The 27545-nt window shown below is 61.2% G+C and overlaps 1 protein-coding gene across 1 annotated transcript in view; it reads right to left on the bottom strand.

Moving 5' to 3' along the window:
* LOC309599225 (uncharacterized protein) overlaps positions 1-16363 on the bottom strand; it is a gene marked incomplete at both ends in the record, with an annotated part of 29231 nt that extends 12868 nt beyond the window's left edge. Inside the window, 6 exons of the mRNA XM_082338049.1 lie at positions 13040-13167; positions 13686-13775; positions 14136-14303; positions 14910-15022; positions 15611-15686; positions 16270-16363. Of these exons, the coding sequence (XP_082194175.1) occupies positions 13040-13167; positions 13686-13775; positions 14136-14303; positions 14910-15022; positions 15611-15686; positions 16270-16363 (669 nt within the window). The remainder of the gene's footprint in view (positions 1-13039; positions 13168-13685; positions 13776-14135; positions 14304-14909; positions 15023-15610; positions 15687-16269) is intronic.
* Between the last annotated feature and the right edge of the window lie 11182 nt (positions 16364-27545).

The raw sequence follows: 27545 nt of genomic DNA, 5'->3' as shown, positions 1-27545 counted from the left end.
CTCGCGGACTTGCAGACGAAGCAAGCCATGTGGTCCAGTGGCCAGAGCAGCAGCATGGCTGGGAGACTCCCAGTCTTACTGGCAGGCCAAAAGGCAGGCCCAGTCCGGGACGTACTCGGGAAGCGCTTGGGCCATGGGAGTTTCCGCCCATACTGGCCCAAAAGGAAAGCTGGCCAGCGGAAAGCTGGCATGCAGCACAGCCTGGCTGTCGCTCTCAGGTGTCTGCTCATGCAAACTCACCAAGAGCCACGGGGAGCAACAAGAAGACGACTTGGAAGATCCTCTTCTTCTGCAGGGCCACCTTTTGCCTGAAAAAGAGGGACTCCTGTCGAAAGGGTTAAAAACCACAAGAGCAAGAAAGATGTGGTAAATACCTTAGTCTCTTCATTAGCTCAGAAGACACCCTGGTGTGATTTAAGGGTGTTGTGAATGCCTTACAGTTTGATGTGATTTAGGGAGTAGCTAGAAGAATAGTTATAAGATAAGAGGGGGCTCCGGGATAATCTCGTTACAGACAACTCGGCCTTGGGAGAACGGATGCACGGAACCATGAAGATAGGAAGAAACAGAAGAATGGCAACAGTAGTCTTGAAGGACAACGTCTACGTGATCCTAGGACTGCGTTTGCGCAGAAGCAAGGGTCAATCGGCGAGCACAGTGAAGAAGGCGGGCAGGAGTAGCCTGAGTGGCGGCCCTTGCCAGAGGACGGGCCGTCCCAGCAGCAGCGAGAGAGGCCAGCACAGCTGGGCTGCTCCCAGCGGGCCCCCCCTCTCCTTTCCCCATCCTTTGCTTTACAGGCCTGCAGTGGGAGCAAGCTGGCAGCAGCAGACCCCCCGCCTCGGGAAGCCCACCCGGCAGCACAGCCCGATTCTCAGCCCGTCCCTCCCTGCTCCCTGGCCCCTGGCCCCACCCTGCCCCGCGGCAGACACCTCCCAGTGGCTGTTTGGGGAGGGGGCACGGGCTGCTGTCCCCCCCCACCGCCCCCCCCACCTCTTCCCTGGGCACTCCCAGGTCTCCCGACCCCTCTCTGCCCCGCACAGCTGCTTCCATCAGCCAGGCAGGATCGCGCCTCAGCGTCCCGAGGGGGCCAGTCTCAGGCCCCAGGGGCTTGGCCTCCCCGTGCAGCAGGGCTGGGCTCCGACCCTGCAGCACGAGGCTACCGCCTCCCCAAAAGCCCCTGCTGCACACTGCCTTTTGGCTGCGAGAGTGAGCCAGGCTTTCCGCCGAGACCCGTCCCCACAGAAGGGGGGCGTCGCAAGCCACGGGGCTCTTCTTCAGAAAACTTCTGTCGGCTTCCCCAGGCTGCTCCGCACCCCACTGACCGTGCTAGGCCACGTCCGTGCTACCAGCCCAACCTGATGCCCCGGGCACATGCCAGGCTTCGTACCTACTCGTCTGGCAGCGGCTCGGCCCCGCTGCCTCCCCTGCCGGCTGTTGGCCGGCCTCGTTCCCCAAGGAGCCTTGGGAGGGCCCTTGGCGTCTTCTCTCGGGGGCCTTTCTCCTCGCCATCTCTGGGCAAAGGCAGGCTCCCCGCTCCGCTCTTCCCCCTCAGCCCCAGCAGCGTGGCCTGCCCAGGCAAAAACAGCTCCGGCAGCAGCCCCACGCTGCCCCACAGCAGGAGCGCGCCTGCCCAGGGCAAGAGCCACACGGCAGCTGGGGGCTCCTTGCCCGCGCGCCACAGGGCTGTGCGGGCGGCCAGCTCTGACCTCACACTGGTGGCTCTGACATCACACTGGGGCTCCCCAGGGCGCAGCAGGGCGGGGAGAGCCGGTGGGCTCCCCTGGGGCAGCACGGCTGCCGCTCTCCTGGGCGGTGGGAGCACATGCCTCTGGGCCCGCCAAACCCTGCCACGCTCCTGTGCCGGGCGGCTGCCTGGCCTGTGCTGCCGGGCAGGGTTCCAGCTCTCCTGGGCACCCCCGGGAAACCAGAAAGCCGCCTGGAACGGGGGCTTTGCTCTCAACCCGTGGGGCAGCTGCTTCTGCCAGCGTTTCTCCTTTCGGAACTCTTTTGTGTGCCAAGAAGAAAAACCCAGTAAGAGGCAAGACGGGCTTGTACGAAAGGAGCGGATTTTCTACAAGCAGAACCCCATCGTTTTAAATTCCTACCCCTCCCCTCCTTTTCTAGAGCCAAGATCAGAGGATCCTGTGGGATTATTCTGCATTCCTTCTGCCATTCCGGGTGGTTCCTTAGTGTGAAAAATAAATCCACGTCTGCTACTTCATCCCATTTAACCTCCCGCCTGCAAAGTACCATCAGTTGTACTATAGTAGTATATCTTAGAGTTCCATTCTTTGGCCATTTTGCCTGATCTTCGAGACTATACATTGGCCACCAATTGTTACCATATTCTAGAAGCTGTTTCCGAGTGAGAGGCTCCCCTCCCAATTTCCTCCAATGTTTCACGATACGTCCTAGGGGAGATCTTTTCCGAATCCCCCCTTCCGCAGCGGGCTTAGTGCCCGCCATAAAAGATACAGCAACACCAAACAGAGAAACAATAACTTGGCACAAAATAGTCAGAGGCATTCCCCAGAAGGGGACTCGAACCCCTAGATTACCTTCAGTGGGACTCCAACCCACCCCTTCGGCCAAAGGTTTCCAGACACAGGTGTCCTAGGGACTTGGGCCCCATAGGATCCAATCCTTCCCTTAGGTACCTTTACAGCCCAACCCTGCGAGGCCTTCGCCGCGCCTGACGGGCAGGCAACCGCCCTTTTAATCAGAAAAGGGATGCCTTTACCTTCCCAGGGGTCCTGCTCAGAGCTCTTCGGTCCGGGCTTCGGAGGTTCTTCCCGAGAATCCCTCGGTGCCGGCTGGGGGTCCTGCGATCCCGCGGATCCGTCGAGATTCAGAAGCGGAGTCCCATCTGGGTCGCCCAAACTGTCACCGAAATGGGGAATCAGCCTCTTCACACCAACGTAGCATCGAGAAGCAGGCATTCTCTTTATTACGGCGCTGGATGCACGGGGGATGGTCCCACCTAAGGTGCCTACCGTCATACAAAGCTAATGGCACAATTGCCGTTTCTGCTTAGCTTTACAAACCATTTCCAGCAGCATGAGAACCCCCCCGAGCATCCTGGGATGCCCACTCCCCAGCCCCATCTCTCAGGAACCCCTTGGGAGCCTCCAGCACCCCGCAGGGAATGCTCCTGCCACCCTGACCCCCTCCCAATACTCCCTGCTGTTAGACAGCTGCCAGGAAGACGGGGTTCTAACCCTCCCCATCCCTGGAACCCTTTGGACGAGCTTTCCGACTGGCTGCCCGGGATGTCCTTAGCGCAGGCGGCGTTGTAGCCCAGGACACGATGCCCATGATAGCAACAGCGGGAGGGAACAGCCAAGTGTTGCACAATGCAGCACTGGGGGACCGAGGGGCCTCGAGTGTTACATGGTGGAGCCCATGACGGGAACAGCCCAAGGGCTGCAGAACCGCACAGCCTTTCTGGGAACCCCAGAGAGGGTGGTCCGTCAAGAGCAAAGACGGGTCAGGGTCGTCCCAATGCCAAGGGGAGAATAACCAGGGGCCAAGCGCTGGAAAATTCCCCGTCGACACTACTCAATGTGACACAAAAGGACCCCCGACAGAGAGCAGCCAGCTCTAGAGCGGGGACGTTGATGGGCCGAGGAACGGGGGGCTTTCCCACAGGCCGCTCAGACAGGCTCCCCACCCCCCTTTCACAGAAACTGGGGGGTCACCGACAAACCGACAGCCGGGATGCTGGGAAGGTGCTAGGCCAAACGGTTCCATCTGCTCCTGCGGCGCCGCCGTCGGGAAAGTAAGGGAGGAGCTCCCAGCCCCCGGCCCTGGCAGCCCCGAAGAGCTGTCCCAAGGCTCCTCGCTCGGCCCGCAGGCCGTGCCTGCAGTCGGCCCCGTTGCCACGGCAGCGGGCCGGAGGGGGCGGGGACAGAGAAGGGCGCTGCACTGGCTGGGGGCGGGCCCTGCCTGTCACTGCCTGGCGGGCGCCATTGGCTGAGAGGCCAGGAAGAGGGTGGGCGGGCTCCGGGGAGAGCTCCTGCAGAGCCCGCTCGGGGCCGGGTGGCCGTCTGCCTGTGGTAAACTGCAGCCGGGCCCCTCTGCCCGCCCTGGGCCGGTGCCGCTTGCGGAGCCTCCCGGGGTGGCGGGAGAAGGAGCGGTGCCAGGCTGGGCCTCTCCTCTCTGGAGTAAACCTCAGGAGTGCTTACTGCCTTCCTCAGGTTGCAGAAAAAATTAAGGAGAGGTCCTAACGGTTCCCGCACGCTCCCGCCCTCCCCCCAAAGGGCCTTCTTGCGCACCCCACTTTGGAGACAGAGCTTCTGCACCAATCTGAATTGCCACATCTTTTTTATTTTCTTGTTCCTTCCCCTTCTGCTGCTCTTTTCTGTATGCCCTTCTCTTTTTCCTCTGGCTTTACTCGAGGCTTTCTGGTTTTGCCATCTTCCCGTGAACCTGCACTCGATAAATGCAGGTGTACGCTGGGTTTCCCCAGTTGCTCTTCACCAGAAGTTTGACACGTGCAAAGGCTCTGGGAAGCGGCGCGTTCTGGGAAGAAAAGCGGGAAAAGGAAGCGGGGGTGTTAGGAGCGACAATGCAATGAAGGTGTCCCTCCCTGCCAGCCCTGCTCCTGCTCAGGAACGAGCTCCTGAAAGTGGGTGGGAGCGGCTGTGGCAATCTGAGGCTCGCTGCTGGTACCGGGGCTGCTGGGGACACGGGAAGGGGGAAGGCAGCTGGCATCCTCTGCATGCCAGCCCTGCTGGGGCTCAGTCTCCCTCCCCTCTGCCCCTTCCCTCTGCTGCTTGCTCTGTGCTGGCAGAGAGGCCGGGGAGGTGCTCCTGTGCGGGGGGCGGCTGCTGTGCAACCCCACCAAGCTCCCGCTGTCTGCTCTGCCCGCTTTCCTCCTGGCAGGCGTGAGAGCACGGGGAGAGAAGGGGCACGCTGTGCTGGGAGGAGAGGACACTGTCCCTCAGCCCAGGGAGAAAGCATTCACGCTCTTCCTGCCATGGACTTGCAGGCAAACCTGGTTTGCTCCCCGGCACCTTGCCCCTGCGTGTGGCCCGTACCTTCAGAGGGAAGGTCTGAATGGTCTCCTTTGCCACGTTGTACGTGAACGTCCCAAGGAGAGTTTCCTCTTCTCCGTCCGCATCCACTCCCTCAGGGGCAAAGCACAAGGAGAGCAGCTCAGACTCGTCCCCACAAAGAGGGAACCTACGTGCTGGATCAGCCCTGCTATCTCCCCACCCTCTCCTGGGGCTCTAGCAGTAGGCTAGCACTCGCTGTGGTGGAGCTCAGGCTCGGCCTTGACTTCTGCTCAGGAACCCTGAGGTGCTTGTCCCAAGCAAGTCTCAAGAGGGATGAAACCCCTAGAGCCCTTGAAGTGTCCCGCTAGGGCACTGCAGTGCTCAGGAGAGAGCAGGACGCAAACCTCAGAGGACGCACAAAAGCAAGCAAGACCCTGCCATGGCTTTGCCCCAGGGCCAGATCCCCGCCAGAAGCGCCCAGCAGAGACTCACAAAGACAGCGACGTCTCTGGGGGCGCTGATGACGGTCCCAGATGGAGAGACTTCTTTGGAGATGTGCTGCACAGTGACGGCAGTCAGGTGGACTCGTGCTGGCAACCTGATGACCACCTGGCCCTGATCCCCTTGTAAAGGCCAGCAGTTTCCTGGGGAAACATCCGGCTGCAAGCAGAACGCGAGAGCAAGGAAGAGTGAGAGAGTGTTGGGGCCAACACAGTGGCCCGCGTAGCTTGAAGCGTAGGCGCCGTTGTTTCCTTGGGGTCTATTTTGGCTTGAAAATGAGGCGCGTGGGAGGAAATGGACAGAAGCAGGAGGCCTTCGTCCCTGCCTGACTGAAAGGGGGCTCTCAGGATTATGGGGCAGAGGAGACCAGCGGTTATGAAACCGTCCCAGTCAGGGCCTAGCAGAAACACCTCTCTGCCCAGTGGCTCTGCAGGGCACCCCCCACCTCCCGCCTGCCAGCCCCAAAAAGGCGCTGTTAGGGATGGGCGTGGAAACGGGGTCACCACGGAGAAAGTCTTTCACCCAGCTGGGGCAGAGCACTGTGGGCGAGATGCAGCAGTTTGGCTCCGTTCAGCTCCATTCCCCTCCTGAGGGGAAGCGCTGATTGCTAGCAAGCCCAGCCCTGTGTGCGAGCTTTGCTTTCAGGAACCTGATCAACACTGTGGGCTTGAGCAGTGCCACTGGAGCGAGGGCAGAGCCCCTGAGGTCGGTCCCCAACTTCAGCGGGAGGCAGGAAACCTTCCCTGAGGAGTTCTGCTACGATACCTGCAAAATAGTGTCGGGGGGGTTGGCAGTGCGAAAGAGCCATAAAAGCCTGCAGCCCCAATTCTCTTTGCAGATGTAGGTCTCGGAAGTTCTCTGCATGTTGATGGTGGCACCTGGAAGGGAGGGAGAGCAGGTGACTACTGGAAGAGGCCACATTCTAGGGGGACTCGGTGCTCAGACAGTATTTCTGATGCTGCCGGCCAGCTCCACGTCTGTCAGTCCTCTCCTCCTCCCCACGCCGCTGGGGGTGCCCAGCTGCGCAGGGGAATGACGGCAGCCACCGGCCTGGTGGTGACTGCTTCTCTCACAGCGCCAGGAGGAGAAGGTCTGAGGGTTCTGGGAGACAGCGGGCGCCCACGTGAATGACAGCACACCAAAACTGAGGGCTTGCGGCATGGGCAGCAAAGGGTGGCCCAGCCGTTCCCTCTTCCAATGCAGTGGAGAGGAAGAGAGCCCTTCCAACAGCACAGGAACACGTGCGGGGGCAGCGGCGGAGGCCCCCGTGCGCAGGCCCCCGTGCGGAGGCCAAGGGCAGGACTGGGAGGGAGTCTGAGAGAGCCACTGTGCCACAGCCTTGCTCTTGGACCCCATGAAGCATTGAAGCTCCCCCACTTTGGAGAGCAGCGCCCGGAGCACAGGCTTCTTTGGGGAGTGCTGCAGACAAGCGCAGGGCAAGGAGACTGGGCTGCTTGTGTCCATACCAGAGCTTTTCAGGGCCCAGTCAGACATCTCGACGTAGACTTCCGAAGCCATCTGGGACGCTGCCTGGTTCACTTCCTGGGAACGCCATAAACGAACACAGAAAAGGACCACATCAGCAGGCAGTTCAGCGTGGCTGCTAGCGCCGGCAGAGGCAAAGGGCCAGTGTCAGAAAGGCAAGGCAAGCCTCGTCCACAGAGCTGCAAGACTCTCTGCTGCTGATGTGAGCCACGAGGACTGAGGAAGAGAATCTGTGTCCACGGCCACGGCCATGGCCACGAGGTGGGTTGACGAGGGTCGCCACACCCTCATCCCCACCCTCCACGCTCTGCAGGTCAGCGGGGAGATGGGCTCGGGCCCTGCAAGCGACGGCTGGCCCCGTCAGCGTGCCTGGGTCTCATCCCTGCCTCAGGAGCCCAGCCAGAGGAGCCAGAGTGCCGGCGTGCCAAGGGAAGGCTCTCGGGAGTCCTCTGCTGCCTCAAGCAGCCTGCTTAAACTGGGCCTGGAGAAGGGCCTGTGCAGCGCAGAAGCTCACCCAGCAAGCCCCTGGGGCAAAGGCTGGCTTGCTGCCGTCAGCAGTCTGACCCCACCAACAAGCCCAAGGAGTGCTTTCTCGGGGGTTCTGCCCAGCCAAGCCTCCTTCCCCAAAACGCAGCATCACCTTTGCCCTGCTGATCTCCGCCCTCAGTTGAGCCACCTCCTCCAGCAGAAGCTGCATCATTTGTCTTTGCTCCGCCAACAAAACGCAAAAGTTCCTGCATGACAGGAAAGCAGATCTTGTCAGAGAGCGGCCAGTCCCCTCTGGGGAGCGTCTCAGCTCAGCAAGAAGGAGAGACACGTGTGCTTCCCCTGCTTTGCGAGCGCTTCCCTTCCACACCAGTTTGAGCAGAAGGCAAAGGCAGGTAGGAGGTACGGGAGCCCTGGCTGTTAGCAAAACGAGTGCAGGTAGCACGAGGTCGGCTGACGCTTCTGCACAGAACCAATGCCAGCTCAGGAAACGTCTCTTACCGCAGGGTCTTCAGGTCTTCTGCAGACACAAGTGCCGGCGCCTGAAAGGGAAAAACGCTCGGTTCGAGCATCCGCTACCAGAGCCGCCGGGGCTTCCCAGGAGAGGCTTCCCTAGGAAGACTCGGCACAAGCTGCTGCTTCTTTGGGTCACCCTGCGTGGCAGCAGGAGAGCCCGTGATTTATCCAGCCGCTCTCAGCGATGCTCTGTTGCGAGAGGTGCCTGTGCCACAGGAGTCACCGACCTCCAGCAGTCCCTTTGGCTGCATTGTCCACCCTGACAGTGAGGTCCCGCAGTAGACAGCAGCTGCAATTCACATCATCAAGAGAGAGTTATTTTACTGGGGTCGCTAGCGATGCCTGCAGTCGCGTTGTCTCCGGCCTGTTGCCTTAGGGGTGGGGCAGCAGGTGAGCTGAGGAGGTGGGGAACGCGGGGTGCGGAGAGAGGACGCGCCTCTGCCCGGAAGCCATCGGCCCAGGCTTGAGGGGACTGCGCAGCCGTGAGCCTCAGGTGTGCTCAGTGCCCCAGAGCTATTCCCCGCTTCCCCTCGCTGCTTCAGGGAGCCCCGAGACCAGGCTGCATGGGCTAGGAGAGGTACGTACCTCCCCATGGGTCCCCCTGCACGGCCCCTCCCCTCTGGGAATGCCCAGTTCAGGCTTGGAAGTAGCTACGCCCTTCTCTCGCGGACTTGCAGACGAAGCAAGCCATGTGGTCCAGTGGCCAGAGCAGCAGCATGGCTGGGAGACTCCCAGTCTTACTGGCAGGCCAAAAGGCAGGCCCACTCCGGGACGTACTCGGGAAGCGCTTGGGCCATGGGAGCTTCCGCCCATACTGGCCCAAAAGGAAAGCTGGCCAGCGGAAAGCTGGCATGCAGCACAGCCTGGCTGTCGCTCTCAGGTGTCTGCTCATGCAAACTCACCAAGAGCCACGGGGAGCAACAAGAAGACGACTTGGAAGATCCTCTTCTTCTGCAGGGCCACCTTTTGCCTGAAAAAGAGGGACTCCTGTCGAAAGGGTTAAAAACCACAAGAGCAAGAAAGATGTGGTAAATACCTTAGTCTCTTCATTAGCTCAGAAGACACCCTGGTGTGATTTAAGGGTGTTGTGAATGCCTTACAGTTTGATGTGATTTAGGGAGTAGCTAGAAGAACAGTTATAAGATAAGAGGGGGCTCCGGGATAATCTCGTTACAGACAACTCGGCCTTGGGAGAACAGATGCACGGAACCATGAAGATAGGAAGAAACAGAAGAATGGCAACAGTAGTCTTGAAGGACAACGTCTACGTGATCCTAGGACTGCGTTTGCGCAGAAGCAAGGGTCAATCAGCGAGCACAGTGAAGAAGGCGGGCAGGAGTAGCCTGAGTGGCGGCCCTTGCCAGAGGACGGGCCGTCCCAGCAGCAGCGAGAGAGGCCAGCACAGCTGGGCTGCTCCCAGCGGGCTCCCCCCCCCCCTCCCCATCCTTTGCTTTACAGGCCTGCAGTGGGAGCAAGCTGGCAGCAGCAGACCCCCCGCCTCGGGAAGCCCACCCGGCAGCACAGCCCGATTCTCAGCCCGTCCCTCCCTGCTCCCTGGCCCCTGGCCCCACCCTGCCCCGCGGCAGACACCTCCCAGTGGCCGTTCGGGGAGGGGGCACGGGCTGCTGTCCCCTCCCACCGCCCCCCCCACCTCTTCCCTGGGCACTCCCAGGTCTCCCGACCCCTCTCTGCCCCGCACAGCTGCTCCCATCAGCCAGGCAGGATCGCGCCTCAACGTCCCGAGGGGGCCAGTCTCAGGCCCCAGGGGCTTGGCCTCCCCGTGCAGCAGGGCTGGGCTCCGACCCTGCAGCACGAGGCTACCGCCTCCCCAAAAGCCCCTGCTGCACACTGCCTTTTGGCTGTGAGAGTGAGCCAGGCTTTCCGCCGAGACCCGTCCCCACAGAAGGGGGGCGTCGCAAACCACGGGGCTCTTCTTCAGAAAACTTCTGTCGGCTTCCCCAGGCTGCTCCGCACCCCACTGACCGTGCTAGGCCACGTCCGTGCTACCAGCCCAACCTGATGCCCCGGGCACATGCCAGGCTTCGTACCTACTCGTCTGGCAGCGGCTCGGCCCCGCTGCCTCCCCTGCCGGCTGTTGGCCGGCCTCGTTCCCCAAGGAGCCTTGGGAGGGCCCTTGGCGTCTTCTCTCGGGGGCCTTTCTCCTCGCCATCTCTGGGCAAAGGCAGGCTCCCCGCTCCGCTCTTCCCCCTCAGCCCCAGCAGCGTGGCCTGCCCAGGCAAAAACAGCTCCGGCAGCAGCCCCACGCTGCCCCACAGCAGGAGCGCGCCTGCCCAGGGCAAGAGCCACACGGCAGCTGGGGGCTCCTTGCCCGCGCGCCACAGGGCTGTGCGGGCGGCCAGCTCTGACCTCACACTGGTGGCTCTGACATCACACTGGGGCTCCCCAGGGCGCAGCAGGGCGGGGAGAGCCGGTGGGCTCCCCTGGGGCAGCACGGCTGCCGCTCTCCTGGGCGGTGGGAGCACATGCCTCTGGGCCCGCCAAACCCTGCCACGCTCCTGTGCCGGGCGGCTGCCTGGCCTGTGCTGCCGGGCAGGGTTCCAGCTCTCCTGGGCACCCCCGGGAAACCAGAAAGCCGCCTGGAACGGGGGCTTTGCTCTCAACCCGTGGGGCAGCTGCTTCTGCCAGCGTTTCTCCTTTCGGAACTCTTTTGTGTGCCAAGAAGAAAAACCCAGTAAGAGGCAAGACGGGCTTGTACGAAAGGAGCGGATTTTCTACAAGCAGAACCCCATCGTTTTAAATTCCTACCCCTCCCCTCCTTTTCTAGAGCCAAGATCAGAGGATCCTGTGGGATTATTCTGCGTTCCTTCTGCCATTCCGGGTGGTTCCTTAGTGTGAAAAATAAATCCACGTCTGCTACTTCATCCCATTTACCCTCCCGCCTGCAAAGTACCATCAGTTGTACTATAGTAGTATATCTTAGAGTTCCATTCTTTGGCCATTCTGCCTGATCTTCGAGACTATACATTGGCCACCAATTGTTACCATATTCTAGAAGCTGTTTCCGAGTGAGAGGCTCCCCTCCCAATTTCCTCCAATGTTTCACGATACGTCCTAGGGGAGATCTTTTCCGAATCCCCCCTCCCGCAGCGGGCTTAGTGCCCGCCATAAAAGATACAGCAACACCAAACAGAGAAACAATAACTTGGCACAAAATAGTCAGAGGCATTCCCCAGAAGGGGACTCGAACCCCTAGATTACCTTCAGTGGGACTCCAACCCACCCCTTCGGCCAAAGGTTTCCAGACACAGGTGTCCTAGGGACTTGGGCCCCATAGGATCCAATCCTTCCCTTAGGTACCTTTACAGCCCAACCCTGCGAGGCCTTCGCCGCGCCTGACGGGCAGGCAACCGCCCTTTTAATCAGAAAAGGGATGCCTTTACCTTCCCAGGGGTCCTGCTCACAGCTCTTCGGTCCGGGCTTCGGAGGTTCTTCCCGAGAATCCCTCGGTGCCGGCTGGGGGTCCTGCGATCCCGCGGATCCGTCGAGATTCAGAAGCGGAGTCCCATCTGGGTCGCCCAAACTGTCACCGAAATGGGGAATCAGCCTCTTCACACCAACGTAGCATCGAGAAGCAGGCATTCTCTTTATTACGGCGCTGGATGCACGGGGGATGGTCCCACCTAAGGTGCCTACCGTCATACAAAGCTAATGGCACAATTGCCGTTTCTGCTTAGCTTTACAAACCATTTCCAGCAGCATGAGAACCCCCCCGAGCATCCTGGGATGCCCACTCCCCAGCCCCATCTCTCAGGAACCCCTTGGGAGCCTCCAGCACCCCGCAGGGAATGCTCCTGCCACCCTGACCCCCTCCCAATACTCCCTGCTGTTAGACAGCTGCCAGGAAGACGGGGTTCTAACCCTCCCCATCCCTGGAACCCTTTGGACGAGCTTTCCGACTGGCTGCCGAGGATGTCCTTAGCGCAGGCGGCGTTGTAGCCCAGGACACGATGCCCATGATAGCAACAGCGGGAGGGAACAGCCAAGTGTTGCACAATGCAGCACTGGGGGACCGAGGGGCCTCGAGTGTTACATGGTGGAGCCCATGACGGGAACAGCCCAAGGGCTGCAGAACCGCACAGCCTTTCTGGGAACCCCAGAGAGGGTGGTCCGTCAAGAGCAAAGACGGGTCAGGGTCGTCCCAATGCCAAGGGCAGAATAACCAGGGGCCAAGCGCTGGAAAATTCCCCGTCGACACTACTCAATGTGACACAAAAGGACCCCCGACAGAGAGCAGCCAGCTCTAGAGCGGGGACGTTGATGGGCCGAGGAACGGGGGGCTTTCCCACAGGCCGCTCAGACAGGCTCCCCACCCCCCTTTCACAGAAACTGGGGGGTCACCGACAAACCGACAGCCGGGATGCTGGGAAGGTGCTAGGCCAAACGGTTCCATCTGCTCCTGCGGCGCCGCCGTCGGGAAAGTAAGGGAGGAGCTCCCAGCCCCCGGCCCTGGCAGCCCCGAAGAGCTGTCCCAAGGCTCCTCGCTCGGCCCGCAGGCCGTGCCTGCAGTCGGCCCCGTTGCCACGGCAGCAGGCCGGAGGGGGCGGGGACAGAGAAGGGCGCTGCACTGGCTGGGGGCGGGCCCTGCCTGTCACTGCCTGGCGGGCGCCATTGGCTGAGAGGCCAGGAAGAGGGTGGGCGGGCTCCGGGGAAAGCTCCTGCAGAGCCCGCTCGGGGCCGGGTGGCCGTCTGCCTGTGGTAAACTGCAGCCGGGCCCCTCTGCCCGCCCTGGGCCGGTGCCGCTTGCGGAGCCTCCCGGGGTGGCGGGAGAAGGAGCGGTGCCAGGCTGGGCCTCTCCTCTCTGGAGTAAACCTCAGGAGTGCTTACTGCCTTCCTCAGGTTGCAGAAAAAATTAAGGAGAGGTCCTAACGGTTCCCGCACACTCCCGCCCTCCCCCCAAAGGGCCTTCTTGCGCACCCCACTTTGGAGACAGAGCTTCTGCACCAATCTGAATTGCCACATCTTTTTTATTTTCTTGTTCCTTCCCCTTCTGCTGCTCTTTTCTGTATGCCCTTCTCTTTTTCCTCTGGCTTTACTCGAGGCTTTCTGGTTTTGCCATCTTCCCGTGAACCTGCACTCGATAAATGCAGGTGTACGCTGGGTTTCCCCAGTTGCTCTTCACCAGAAGTTTGACACGTGCAAAGGCTCTGGGAAGCGGCACGTTCTGGGAAGAAAAGCGGGAAAAGGAAGCGGGGCTGTTAGGAGCGACAATGCAATGAAGGTGCCTCCCCCTGCCAGCCCTGCTCCTGCTCAGGAACGAGCTCCTGAAAGTGGGTGGGAGCGGCTGTGGCAATCTGAGGCTCGCTGCTGGTACCGGGGCTGCTGGGGACACGGGAAGGGGGAAGGCAGCTGGCATCCTCTGCATGCCGGCCCTGCTGGGGCTCAGTCTCCCTCCCCTCTGCCCCTTCCCTCTGCTGCTTGCTCTGTGCTGGCAGAGAGGCCGGGGAGGTGCTCCTGTGCGGGGGGCGGCTGCTGTGCAACCCCACCAAGCTCCCGCTGTCTGCTCTGCCCGCTTTCCTCCTGGCAGGCGTGAGAGCACGGGGAGAGAAGGGGCACGCTGTGCTGGGAGGAGAGGACACTGTCCCTCGGCCCAGGGAGAAAGCATTCACGCTCTTCCTGCCATGGACTTGCAGGCAAACCTGGTTTGCTCCCCGGCACCTTGCCCCTGCGCGTGGCCCGTACCTTCAGAGGGAAGGTCTGAATGGTCTCCTTTGCCACGTTGTACGTGAACGTCCCAAGGAGAGTTTCCTCTTCTCCGTCCGCATCCACTCCCTCAGGGGCAAAGCACAAGGAGAGCAGCTCAGACTCGTCCCCACAAAGAGGGAACCTACGTGCTGGATCAGCCCTGCTATCTCCCCACCCTCTCCTGGGGCTCTAGCAGTAGGCTAGCACTCGCTGTGGTGGAGCTCAGGCTCGGCCTTGACTTCTGCTCAGGAACCCTGAGGTGCTTGTCCCAAGCAAGTCTCAAGAGGGATGAAACCCCTAGAGCCCTTGAAGTGTCCCGCTAGGGCACTGCAGTGCTCAGGAGAGAGCAGGACGCAAACCTCAGAGGACGCACAAAAGCAAGCAAGACCCTGCCATGGCTTTCCCCCAGGGCCAGATCCCCGCCAGAAGCGCCCAGCAGAGACTCACAAAGACAGCGACGTCTCTGGGGGCGCTGATGACGGTCCCAGATGGAGAGACTTCTTTGGAGATGTGCTGCACAGTGACGGCAGTCAGGTGGACTCGTGCTGGCAACCTGATGACCACCTGGCCCTGATCCCCTTGTAAAGGCCAGCAGTTTCCTGGGGAAACATCCGGCTGCAAGCAGAACGCGAGAGCAAGGAAGAGTGAGAGAGTGTTGGGGCCAACACAGTGGCCCGCGTAGCTTGAAGCGTAGGCGCCGTTGTTTCCTTGGGGTCTATTTTGCCTTGAAAATGAGGCGCGTGGGAGGAAATGGACAGAAGCAGGAGGCCTTCATCCCTGCCTGACTGAAAGGGGGCTCTCAGGATTATGGGGCAGAGGAGACCAGCGGTTATGAAACCGTCCCAGTCAGGGCCTAGCAGAAACACCTCTCTGCCCAGTGGCTCTGCAGGGCACCCCCCACCTCCCGCCTGCCAGCCCCAAAAAGGCGCTGTTAGGGATGGGCGTGGAAACGGGGTCACCAGGGAGAAAGTCTTTCACCCAGCTGGGGCAGAGCACTGTGGGCGAGATGCAGCGGTTTGGCTCCGTTCAGCTCCATTCCCCTCCTGAGGGGAAGCGCTGATTGCTAGCAAGCCCAGCCCTGTGTGCGAGCTTTGCTTTCAGGAACCTGATCAACACTGTGGGCTTGAGCAGTGCCACTGGAGCGAGGGCAGAGCCCCTGAGGTCGGTCCCCAACTTCAGCGGGAGGCAGGAAACCTTCCCTGAGGAGTTCTGCTACGATACCTGCAAAATAGTGTCGGGGGGGTTGGCAGTGCGAAAGAGCCATAAAAGCCTGCAGCCCCAATTCTCTTTGCAGATGTAGGTCTCGGAAGTTCTCTGCATGTCGATGGTGGCACCTGGAAGGGAGGGAGAGCAGGTGACTACTGGAAGAGGCCACATTCTAGGGGGACTCGGTGCTCAGACAGTATTTCTGATGCTGCCGGCCAGCTCCACGTCTGTCAGTCCTCTCCTCCTCCCCACGCCGCTGGGGGTGCCCAGCTGCGCAGGGGAATGACGGCAGCCACCGGCCTGGTGGTGACTGCTTCTCTCACAGCGCCAGGAGGAGAAGGTCTGAGGGTTCTGGGAGACAGCGGGCGCCCACGTGAATGACAGCACACCAAAACTGAGGGCTTGCGGCATGGGCAGCAAAGGATGGCCCAGCCGTTCCCTCTTCCAATGCAGTGGAGAGGAAGAGAGCCCTTCCAACAGCACAGGAACACGTGCGGGGGCAGCGGCGGAGGCACCCGTGCGCAGGCCCCCGTGCGGAGGCCGAGGGCAGGACTGGGAGGGAGTCTGAGAGAGCCACTGTGCCACAGCCTTGCTCTTGGACCCCATGAAGCATTGAAGCTCCCCCACTTTGGAGAGCAGCGCCCGGAGCACGGGCTTCTTTGGGGAGTGCTGCAGACAAGCGCAGGGCAAGGAGACTGGGCTGCTTGTGTCCATACCAGAGCTTTTCAGGGCCCAGTCAGACATCTCGATGTAGACTTCCGAAGCCATCTGGGACGCTGCCTGGTTCACTTCCTGGGAACGCCATAAACGAACACAGAAAAGGACCACATCAGCAGGCAGTTCAGCGTGGCTGCTAGCGCCGGCAGAGGCAAAGGGCCAGTGTCAGAAAGGCAAGGCAAGCCTCGTCCACAGAGCTGCAAGACTCTCTGCTGCTGATGTGAGCCACGAGGACTGAGGAAGAGAATCTGTGTCCACGGCCACGGCCATGGCCACGAGGTGGGTTGACGAGGGTCGCCACACCCTCATCCCCACCCTCCACGCTCTGCAGGTCAGTGGGGAGATGGGCTCGGGCCCTGCAAGCGACGGCTGGCCCCGTCAGCGTGCCTGGGTCTCATCCCTGCCTCAGGAGCCCAGCCAGAGGAGCCAGAGTGCCGGCGTGCCAAGGGAAGGCTCTCGGGAGTCCTCTGCTGCCTCAAGCAGCCTGCTTAAACTGGGCCTGGAGAAGGGCCTGTGCAGCGCAGAAGCTCACCCAGCAAGCCCCTGGGGCAAAGGCTGGCTTGCTGCCGTCAGCAGTCTGACCCCACCAACAAGCCCAAGGAGTGCTTTCTCGGGGGTTCTGCCCAGCCAAGCCTCCTTCCCCAAAACGCAGCATCACCTTTGCCCTGCTGATCTCCGCCCTCAGTTGAGCCACCTCCTCCAGCAGAAGCTGCATCATTTGTCTTTGCTCCGCCAACAAAACGCAAAAGTTCCTGCATGACAGGAAAGCAGATCTTGTCAGAGAGCGGCCAGTCCCCTCTGGGGAGCGTCTCAGCTCAGCAAGAAGGAGAGACACGTGTGCTTCCCCTGCTTTGCGTGTGCTTCCCTTCCACACCAGTTTGAGCAGAAGGCAAAGGCAGGTAGGAGGTATGGGAGCCCTGGCTGTTAGCAAAACGAGTGCAGGTAGCACGAGGTCGGCTGACGCTTCTGCACAGAACCAATGCCAGCTCAGGAAACGTCTCTTACCGCAGGGTCTTCAGGTCTTCTGCAGACACAAGTGCCGGCGCCTGAAAGGGAAAAACGCTCGGTTCGAGCATCCGCTACCAGAGCCGCCGGGGCTTCCCAGGAGAGGCTTCCCTAGGAAGACTCGGCACAAGCTGCTGCTTCTTTGGGTCACCCTGCGTGGCAGCAGGAGAGCCCGTGATTTATCCAGCCGCTCTCAGCGATGCTCTGTTGCGAGAGGTGCCTGTGCCACAGGAGTCACCGACCTCCAGCAGTCCCTTTGGCTGCATTGTCCACCCTGACAGTGAGGTCCCGCAGTAGACAGCAGCTGCAATTCACATCATCAAGAGAGAGTTATTTTACTGGGGTCGCTAGCGATGCCTGCAGTCGCGTTGTCTCCGGCCTGTTGCCTTAGGGGTGGGGCAGCAGGTGAGCTGAGGAGGTGGGGAACGCGGGGTGCGGAGAGAGGACGCGCCTCTGCCCGGAAGCCATCGGCCCAGGCTTGAGGGGACTGCGCAGCCGTGAGCCTCAGGTGTGCTCAGTGCCCCAGAGCTATTCCCCGCTTCCCCTCGCTGCTTCAGGGAGCCCCGAGACCAGGCTGCATGGGCTAGGAGAGGTACGTACCTCCCCATGGGTCCCCCTGCACGGCCCCTCCCCTCTGGGAATGCCCAGTTCAGGCTTGGAAGTAGCTACGCCCTTCTCTCGCGGACTTGCAGACGAAGCAAGCCATGTGGTCCAGTGGCCAGAGCAGCAGCATGGCTGGGAGACTCCCAGTCTTACTGGCAGGCCAAAAGGCAGGCCCAGTCCGGGACGTACTCGGGAAGCGCTTGGGCCATGGGAGCTTCCGCCCATACTGGCCCAAAAGGAAAGCTGGCCAGCGGAAAGCTGGCATGCAGCACAGCCTGGCTGTCGCTCTCAGGTGTCTGCTCATGCAAACTCACCAAGAGCCACGGGGAGCAACAAGAAGACGACTTGGAAGATCCTCTTCTTCTGCAGGGCCACCTTTTGCCTGAAAAAGAGGGACTCCTGTCGAAAGGGTTAAAAACCACAAGAGCAAGAAAGATGTGGTAAATACCTTAGTCTCTTCATTAGCTCAGAAGACACCCTGGTGTGATTTAAGGGTGTTGTGAATGCCTTACAGTTTGATGTGATTTAGGGAGTAGCTAGAAGAATAGTTATAAGATAAGAGGGGGCTCCGGGATAATCTCGTTACAGACAACTCGGCCTTGGGAGAACAGATGCACGGAACCATGAAGATAGGAAGAAACAGAAGAATGGCAACAGTAGTCTTGAAGGACAACGTCTACGTGATCCTAGGACTGCGTTTGCGCAGAAGCAAGGGTCAATCGGCGAGCACAGTGAAGAAGGCGGGCAGGAGTAGCCTGAGTGGCGGCCCTTGCCAGAGGACGGGCCGTCCCAGCAGCAGCGAGAGAGGCCAGCACAGCTGGGCTGCTCCCAGCGGGCCCCCCCTCTCCTTTCCCCATCCTTTGCTTTACAGGCCTGCAGTGGGAGCAAGCTGGCAGCAGCAGACCCCCCGCCTCGGGAAGCCCACCCGGCAGCACAGCCCGATTCTCAGCCCGTCCCTCCCTGCTCCCTGGCCCCTGGCCCCACCCTGCCCCGCGGCAGACACCTCCCAGTGGCCGTTCGGGGAGGGGGCACGGGCTGCTGTCCCCCCCCACGGCCCCCCCCCACCTCTTCCCTGGGCACTCCCAGGTCTCCCGACCCCTCTCTGCCCCGCACAGCTGCTTCCATCAGCCAGGCAGGATCGCGCCTCAGCGTCCCGAGGGGGCCAGTCTCAGGCCCCAGGGGCTTGGCCTCCCCGTGCAGCAGGGCTGGGCTCCGACCCTGCAGCACGAGGCTACCGCCTCCCCAAAAGCCCCTGCTGCACACTGCCTTTTGGCTGCGAGAGTGAGCCAGGCTTTCCGCCGAGACCCGTCCCCACAGAAGGGGGGCGTCGCAAGCCACGGGGCTCTTCTTCAGAAAACTTCTGTCGGCTTCCCCAGGCTGCTCCGCACCCCACTGACCGTGCTAGGCCACGTCCGTGCTACCAGCCCAACCTGATGCCCCGGGCACATGCCAGGCTTCGTACCTACTCGTCTGGCAGCGGCTCGGCCCCGCTGCCTCCCCTGCCGGCTGTTGGCCGGCCTCGTTCCCCAAGGAGCCTTGGGAGGGCCCTTGGCGTCTTCTCTCGGGGGCCTTTCTCCTCGCCATCTCTGGGCAAAGGCAGGCTCCCCGCTCCGCTCTTCCCCCTCAGCCCCAGCAGCGTGGCCTGCCCAGGCAAAAACAGCTCCGGCAGCAGCCCCACGCTGCCCCACAGCAGGAGCGCGCCTGCCCAGGGCAAGAGCCACACGGCAGCTGGGGGCTCCTTGCCCGCGCGCCACAGGGCTGTGCGGGCGGCCAGCTCTGACCTCACACTGGTGGCTCTGACATCACACTGGGGCTCCCCAGGGCGCAGCAGGGCGGGGAGAGCCGGTGGGCTCCCCTGGGGCAGCACGGCTGCCGCTCTCCTGGGCGGTGGGAGCACATGCCTCTGGGCCCGCCAAACCCTGCCACGCTCCTGTGCCGGGCGGCTGCCTGGCCTGTGCTGCCGGGCAGGGTTCCAGCTCTCCTGGGCACCCCCGGGAAACCAGAAAGCCGCCTGGAACGGGGGCTTTGCTCTCAACCCGTGGGGCAGCTGCTTCTGCCAGCGTTTCTCCTTTCGGAACTCTTTTGTGTGCCAAGAAGAAAAACCCAGTAAGAGGCAAGACGGGCTTGTACGAAAGGAGCGGATTTTCTACAAGCAGAACCCCATCGTTTTAAATTCCTACCCCTCCCCTCCTTTTCTAGAGCCAAGATCAGAGGATCCTGTGGGATTATTCTGCATTCCTTCTGCCATTCCGGGTGGTTACTTAGTGTGAAAAATAAATCCACGTCTGCTACTTCATCCCATTTAACCTCCCGCCTGCAAAGTACCATCAGTTGTACTATAGTAGTATATCTTAGAGTTCCATTCTTTGGCCATTTTGCCTGATCTTCGAGACTATACATTGGCCACCAATTGTTACCATATTCTAGAAGCTGTTTCCAAGTGAGAGGCTCCCCTCCCAATTTCCTCCAATGTTTCACGATACGTCCTAGGGGAGATCTTTTCCGAATCCCCCCTTCCGCAGCGGGCTTAGTGCCCGCCATAAAAGATACAGCAACACCAAACAGAGAAACAATAACTTGGCACAAAATAGTCAGAGGCATTCCCCAGAAGGGGACTCGAACCCCTAGATTACCTTCAGTGGGACTCCAACCCACCCCTTCGGCCAAAGGTTTCCAGACACAGGTGTCCTAGGGACTTGGGCCCCATAGGATCCAATCCTTCCCTTAGGTACCTTTACAGCCCAACCCTGCGAGGCCTTCGCCGCGCCTGACGGGCAGGCAACCGCCCTTTTAATCAGAAAAGGGATGCCTTTACCTTCCCAGGGGTCCTGCTCAGAGCTCTTCGGTCCGGGCTTCGGAGGTTCTTCCCGAGAATCCCTCGGTGCCGGCTGGGGGTCCTGCGATCCCGCGGATCCGTCGAGATTCAGAAGCGGAGTCCCATCTGGGTCGCCCAAACTGTCACCGAAATGGGGAATCAGCCTCTTCACACCAACGTAGCATCGAGAAGCAGGCATTCTCTTTATTACGGCGCTGGATGCACGGGGGATGGTCCCACCTAAGGTGCCTACCGTCATACAAAGCTAATGGCACAATTGCCGTTTCTGCTTAGCTTTACAAACCATTTCCAGCAGCATGAGAACCCCCCCGAGCATCCTGGGATGCCCACTCCCCAGCCCCATCTCTCAGGAACCCCTTGGGAGCCTCCAGCACCCCGCAGGGAATGCTCCTGCCACCCTGACCCCCTCCCAATACTCCCTGCTGTTAGACAGCTGCCAGGAAGACGGGGTTCTAACCCTCCCCATCCCTGGAACCCTTTGGACGAGCTTTCCGACTGGCTGCCGAGGATGTCCTTAGCGCAGGCGGCGTTGTAGCCCAGGACACGATGCCCATGATAGCAACAGCGGGAGGGAACAGCCAAGTGTTGCACAATGCAGCACTGGGGGACCGAGGGGCCTCGAGTGTTACATGGTGGAGCCCATGACGGGAACAGCCCAAGGGCTGCAGAACCGCACAGCCTTTCTGGGAACCCCAGAGAGGGTGGTCCGTCAAGAGGAAAGACGGGTCAGGGTCGTCCCAATGCCAAGGGCAGAATAACCAGGGGCCAAGCGCTGGAAAATTCCCCGTCGACACTACTCAATGTGACACAAAAGGACCCCCGACAGAGAGCAGCCAGCTCTAGAGCGGGGACGTTGATGGGCCGAGGAACGGGGGGCTTTCCCACAGGCCGCTCAGACAGGCTCCCCACCCCCCTTTCACAGAAACTGGGGGGTCACCGACAAACCGACAGCCGGGATGCTGGGAAGGTGCTAGGCCAAACGGTTCCATCTGCTCCTGCGGCCCCGCCGTCGGGAAAGTAAGGGAGGAGCTCCCAGCCCCCGGCCCTGGCAGCCCCGAAGAGCTGTCCCAAGGCTCCTCGCTCGGCCCGCAGGCCGTGCCTGCAGTCGGCCCCGTTGCCACGGCAGCGGGCCGGAGGGGGCGGGGACAGAGAAGGGCGCTGCACTGGCTGGGGGCGGGCCCTGCCTGTCACTGCCTGGCGGGCGCCATTGGCTGAGAGGCCAGGAAGAGGGTGGGCGGGCTCCGGGGAGAGCTCCTGCAGAGCCCGCTCGGGGCCGGGTGGCCGTCTGCCTGTGGTAAACTGCAGCCGGGCCCCTCTGCCCGCCCTGGGCCGGTGCCGCTTGCGGAGCCTCCCGGGGTGGCGGGAGAAGGAGCGGTGCCAGGCTGGGCCTCTCCTCTCTGGAGTAAACCTCAGGAGTGCTTACTGCCTTCCTCAGGTTGCAGAAAAAATTAAGGAGAGGTCCTAACGGTTCCCGCACGCTCCCGCCCTCCCCCCAAAGGGCCTTCTTGCGCACCCCACTTTGGAGACAGAGCTTCTGCACCAATCTGAATTGCCACATCTTTTTTATTTTCTTGTTCCTTCCCCTTCTGCTGCTCTTTTCTGTATGCCCTTCTCTTTTTCCTCTGGCTTTACTCGAGGCTTTCTGGTTTTGCCATCTTCCCGTGAACCTGCACTCGATAAATGCAGGTGTACGCTGGGTTTCCCCAGTTGCTCTTCACCAGAAGTTTGACACGTGCAAAGGCTCTGGGAAGCGGCGCGTTCTGGGAAGAAAAGCGGGAAAAGGAAGCGGGGCTGTTAGGAGCGACAATGCAATGAAGGTGTCCCTCCCTGCCAGCCCTGCTCCTGCTCAGGAACGAGCTCCTGAAAGTGGGTGGGAGCGGCTGTGGCAATCTGAGGCTCGCTGCTGGTACCGGGGCTGCTGGGGACACGGGAAGGGGGAAGGCAGCTGGCATCCTCTGCATGCCGGCCCTGCTGGGGCTCAGTCTCCCTCCCCTCTGCCCCTTCCCTCTGCTGCTTGCTCTGTGCTGGCAGAGAGGCCGGGGAGGTGCTCCTGTGCGGGGGGCGGCTGCTGTGCAACCCCACCAAGCTCCCGCTGTCTGCTCTGCCCGCTTTCCTCCTGGCAGGCGTGAGAGCACGGGGAGAGAAGGGGCACGCTGTGCTGGGAGGAGAGGACACTGTCCCTCGGCCCAGGGAGAAAGCATTCACGCTCTTCCTGCCATGGACTTGCAGGCAAACCTGGTTTGCTCCCCGGCACCTTGCCCCTGCGCGTGGCCCGTACCTTCAGAGGGAAGGTCTGAATGGTCTCCTTTGCCACGTTGTACGTGAACGTCCCAAGGAGAGTTTCCTCTTCTCCGTCCGCATCCACTCCCTCAGGGGCAAAGCACAAGGAGAGCAGCTCAGACTCGTCCCCACAAAGAGGGAACCTACGTGCTGGATCAGCCCTGCTATCTCCCCACCCTCTCCTGGGGCTCTAGCAGTAGGCTAGCACTCGCTGTGGTGGAGCTCAGGCTCGGCCTTGACTTCTGCTCAGGAACCCTGAGGTGCTTGTCCCAAACAAGTCTCAAGAGGGATGAAACCCCTAGAGCCCTTGAAGTGTCCCGCTAGGGCACTGCAGTGCTCAGGAGAGAGCAGGACGCAAACCTCAGAGGACGCACAAAAGCAAGCAAGACCCTGCCATGGCTTTCCCCCAGGGCCAGATCCCCGCCAGAAGCGCCCAGCAGAGACTCACAAAGACAGCGACGTCTCTGGGGGCGCTGATGACGGTCCCAGATGGAGAGACTTCTTTGGAGATGTGCTGCACAGTGACGGCAGTCAGGTGGACTCGTGCTGGCAACCTGATGACCACCTGGCCCTGATCCCCTTGTAAAGGCCAGCAGTTTCCTGGGGAAACATCCGGCTGCAAGCAGAACGCGAGAGCAAGGAAGAGTGAGAGAGTGTTGGGGCCAACACAGTGGCCCGCGTAGCTTGAAGCGTAGGCGCCGTTGTTTCCTTGGGGTCTATTTTGGCTTGAAAATGAGGCGCGTGGGAGGAAATGGACAGAAGCAGGAGGCCTTCGTCCCTGCCTGACTGAAAGGGGGCTCTCAGGATTATGGGGCAGAGGAGACCAGCGGTTATGAAACCGTCCCAGTCAGGGCCTAGCAGAAACACCTCTCTGCCCAGTGGCTCTGCAGGGCACCCCCCACCTCCCGCCTGCCAGCCCCAAAAAGGCGCTGTTAGGGATGGGCGTGGAAACGGGGTCACCACGGAGAAAGTCTTTCACCCAGCTGGGGCAGAGCACTGTGGGCGAGATGCAGCGGTTTGGCTCCGTTCAGCTCCATTCCCCTCCTGAGGGGAAGCGCCGATTGCTAGCAAGCCCAGCCCTGTGTGCGAGCTTTGCTTTCAGGAACCTGATCAACACTGTGGGCTTGAGCAGTGCCACTGGAGCGAGGGCAGAGCCCCTGAGGTCGGTCCCCAACTTCAGCGGGAGGCAGGAAACCTTCCCTGAGGAGTTCTGCTACGATACCTGCAAAATAGTGTCGGGGGGGTTGGCAGTGCGAAAGAGCCATAAAAGCCTGCAGCCCCAATTCTCTTTGCAGATGTAGGTCTCGGAAGTTCTCTGCATGTCGATGGTGGCACCTGGAAGGGAGGGAGAGCAGGTGACTACTGGAAGAGGCCACATTCTAGGGGGACTCGGTGCTCAGACAGTATTTCTGATGCTGCTGGCCAGCTCCACGTCTGTCAGTCCTCTCCTCCTCCCCACGCCGCTGGGGGTGCCCAGCTGCGCAGGGGAATGACGGCAGCCACCGGCCTGGTGGTGACTGCTTCTCTCACAGCGCCAGGAGGAGAAGGTCTGAGGGTTCTGGGAGACAGCGGGCGCCCACGTGAATGACAGCACACCAAAACTGAGGGCTTGCGGCATGGGCAGCAAAGGATGGCCCAGCCGTTCCCTCTTCCAATGCAGTGGAGAGGAAGAGAGCCCTTCCAACAGCACAGGAACACGTGCGGGGGCAGCGGCGGAGGCCCCCGTGCGCAGGCCCCCGTGCGGAGGCCGAGGGCAGGACTGGGAGGGAGTCTGAGAGAGCCACTGTGCCACAGCCTTGCTCTTGGACCCCATGAAGCATTGAAGCTCCCCCACTTTGGAGAGCAGCGCCCGGAGCACAGGCTTCTTTGGGGAGTGCTGCAGACAAGCGCAGGGCAAGGAGACTGGGCTGCTTGTGTCCATACCAGAGCTTTTCAGGGCCCAGTCAGACATCTCGACGTAGACTTCCGAAGCCATCTGGGACGCTGCCTGGTTCACTTCCTGGGAACGCCATAAACGAACACAGAAAAGGACCACATCAGCAGGCAGTTCAGCGTGGCTGCTAGCGCCGGCAGAGGCAAAGGGCCAGTGTCAGAAAGGCAAGGCAAGCCTCGTCCACAGAGCTGCAAGACTCTCTGCTGCTGATGTGAGCCACGAGGACTGAGGAAGAGAATCTGTGTCCACGGCCACGGCCATGGCCACGAGGTGGGTTGACGAGGGTCGCCACACCCTCATCCCCACCCTCCACGCTCTGCAGGTCAGCGGGGAGATGGGCTCGGGCCCTGCAAGCGACGGCTGGCCCCGTCAGCGTGCCTGGGTCTCATCCCTGCCTCAGGAGCCCAGCCAGAAGAGCCAGAGTGCCGGCGTGCCAAGGGAAGGCTCTCGGGAGTCCTCTGCTGCCTCAAGCAGCCTGCTTAAACTGGGCCTGGAGAAGGGCCTGTGCAGCGCAGAAGCTCACCCAGCAAGCCCCTGGGGCAAAGGCTGGCTTGCTGCCGTCAGCAGTCTGACCCCACCAACAAGCCCAAGGAGTGCTTTCTCGGGGGTTCTGCCCAGCCAAGCCTCCTTCCCCAAAACGCAGCATCACCTTTGCCCTGCTGATCTCCGCCCTCAGTTGAGCCACCTCCTCCAGCAGAAGCTGCATCATTTGTCTTTGCTCCGCCAACAAAACGCAAAAGTTCCTGCATGACAGGAAAGCAGATCTTGTCAGAGAGCGGCCAGTCCCCTCTGGGGAGCGTCTCAGCTCAGCAAGAAGGAGAGACACGTGTGCTTCCCCTGCTTTGCGAGCGCTTCCCTTCCACACCAGTTTGAGCAGAAGGCAAAGGCAGGTAGGAGGTATGGGAGCCCTGGCTGTTAGCAAAACGAGTGCAGGTAGCACGAGGTCGGCTGACGCTTCTGCACAGAACCAATGCCAGCTCAGGAAACGTCTCTTACCGCAGGGTCTTCAGGTCTTCTGCAGACACAAGTGCCGGCGCCTGAAAGGGAAAAACGCTCGGTTCGAGCATCCGCTACCAGAGCCGCCGGGGCTTCCCAGGAGAGGCTTCCCTAGGAAGACTCGGCACAAGCTGCTGCTTCTTTGGGTCACCCTGCGTGGCAGCAGGAGAGCCCGTGATTTATCCAGCCGCTCTCAGCGATGCTCTGTTGCGAGAGGTGCCTGTGCCACAGGAGTCACCGACCTCCAGCAGTCCCTTTGGCTGCATTGTCCACCCTGACAGTGAGGTCCCGCAGTAGACAGCAGCTGCAATTCACATCATCAAGAGAGAGTTATTTTACTGGGGTCGCTAGCGATGCCTGCAGTCGCGTTGTCTCCGGCCTGTTGCCTTAGGGGTGGGGCAGCAGGTGAGCTGAGGAGGTGGGGAACGCGGGGTGCGGAGAGAGGACGCGCCTCTGCCCGGAAGCCATCGGCCCAGGCTTGAGGGGACTGCGCAGCCGTGAGCCTCAGGTGTGCTCAGTGCCCCAGAGCTATTCCCCGCTTCCCCTCGCTGCTTCAGGGAGCCCCGAGACCAGGCTGCATGGGCTAGGAGAGGTACGTACCTCCCCATGGGTCCCCCTGCACGGCCCCTCCCCTCTGGGAATGCCCAGTTCAGGCTTGGAAGTAGCTACGCCCTTCTCTCGCGGACTTGCAGACGAAGCAAGCCATGTGGTCCAGTGGCCAGAGCAGCAGCATGGCTGGGAGACTCCCAGTCTTACTGGCAGGCCAAAAGGCAGGCCCAGTCCGGGACGTACTCGGGAAGCGCTTGGGCCATGGGAGCTTCCGCCCATACTGGCCCAAAAGGAAAGCTGGCCAGCGGAAAGCTGGCATGCAGCACAGCCTGGCTGTCGCTCTCAGGTGTCTGCTCATGCAAACTCACCAAGAGCCACGGGGAGCAACAAGAAGACGACTTGGAAGATCCTCTTCTTCTGCAGGGCCACCTTTTGCCTGAAAAAGAGGGACTCCTGTCGAAAGGGTTAAAAACCACAAGAGCAAGAAAGATGTGGTAAATACCTTAGTCTCTTCATTAGCTCAGAAGACACCCTGGTGTGATTTAAGGGTGTTGTGAATGCCTTACAGTTTGATGTGATTTAGGGAGTAGCTAGAAGAACAGTTATAAGATAAGAGGGGGCTCCGGGATAATCTCGTTACAGACAACTCGGCCTTGGGAGAACAGATGCACGGAACCATGAAGATAGGAAGAAACAGAAGAATGGCAACAGTAGTCTTGAAGGACAACGTCTACGTGATCCTAGGACTGCGTTTGCGCAGAAGCAAGGGTCAATCAGCGAGCACAGTGAAGAAGGCGGGCAGGAGTAGCCTGAGTGGCGGCCCTTGCCAGAGGACGGGCCGTCCCAGCAGCAGCGAGAGAGGCCAGCACAGCTGGGCTGCTCCCAGCGGGCCCCCCCTCTCCTTTCCCCATCCTTTGCTTTACAGGCCTGCAGTGGGAGCAAGCTGGCAGCAGCAGACCCCCCGCCTCGGGAAGCCCACCCGGCAGCACAGCCCGATTCTCAGCCCGTCCCTCCCTGCTCCCTGGCCCCTGGCCCCAGCCTGCCCCGCGGCAGACACCTCCCAGTGGCCGTTCGGGGAGGGGGCACGGGCTGCTGTCCCCTCCCACCGCCCCCCCCACCTCTTCCCTGGGCACTCCCAGGTCTCCCGACCCCTCTCTGCCCCGCACAGCTGCTCCCATCAGCCAGGCAGGATCGCGCCTCAACGTCCCGAGGGGGCCAGTCTCAGGCCCCAGGGGCTTGGCCTCCCCGTGCAGCAGGGCTGGGCTCCGACCCTGCAGCACGAGGCTACCGCCTCCCCAAAAGCCCCTGCTGCACACTGCCTTTTGGCTGTGAGAGTGAGCCAGGCTTTCCGCCGAGACCCGTCCCCACAGAAGGGGGGCGTCGCAAACCACGGGGCTCTTCTTCAGAAAACTTCTGTCGGCTTCCCCAGGCTGCTCCGCACCCCACTGACCGTGCTAGGCCACGTCCGTGCTACCAGCCCAACCTGATGCCCCGGGCACATGCCAGGCTTCGTACCTACTCGTCTGGCAGCGGCTCGGCCCCGCTGCCTCCCCTGCCGGCTGTTGGCCGGCCTCGTTCCCCAAGGAGCCTTGGGAGGGCCCTTGGCGTCTTCTCTCGGGGGCCTTTCTCCTCGCCATCTCTGGGCAAAGGCAGGCTCCCCGCTCCGCTCTTCCCCCTCAGCCCCAGCAGCGTGGCCTGCCCAGGCAAAAACAGCTCCGGCAGCAGCCCCACG

This window comes from Platalea leucorodia (assembly GCF_965183815.1).
Source record: "Platalea leucorodia genome assembly, contig: SUPER_19_unloc_1, whole genome shotgun sequence".
In the NCBI taxonomy this organism is placed as follows: domain Eukaryota; kingdom Metazoa; phylum Chordata; class Aves; order Pelecaniformes; family Threskiornithidae; genus Platalea; species Platalea leucorodia.
The sequence above is the reverse complement of the archived record's forward strand: the minus strand, read 5'-3'. Positions and strand labels throughout refer to the sequence as shown.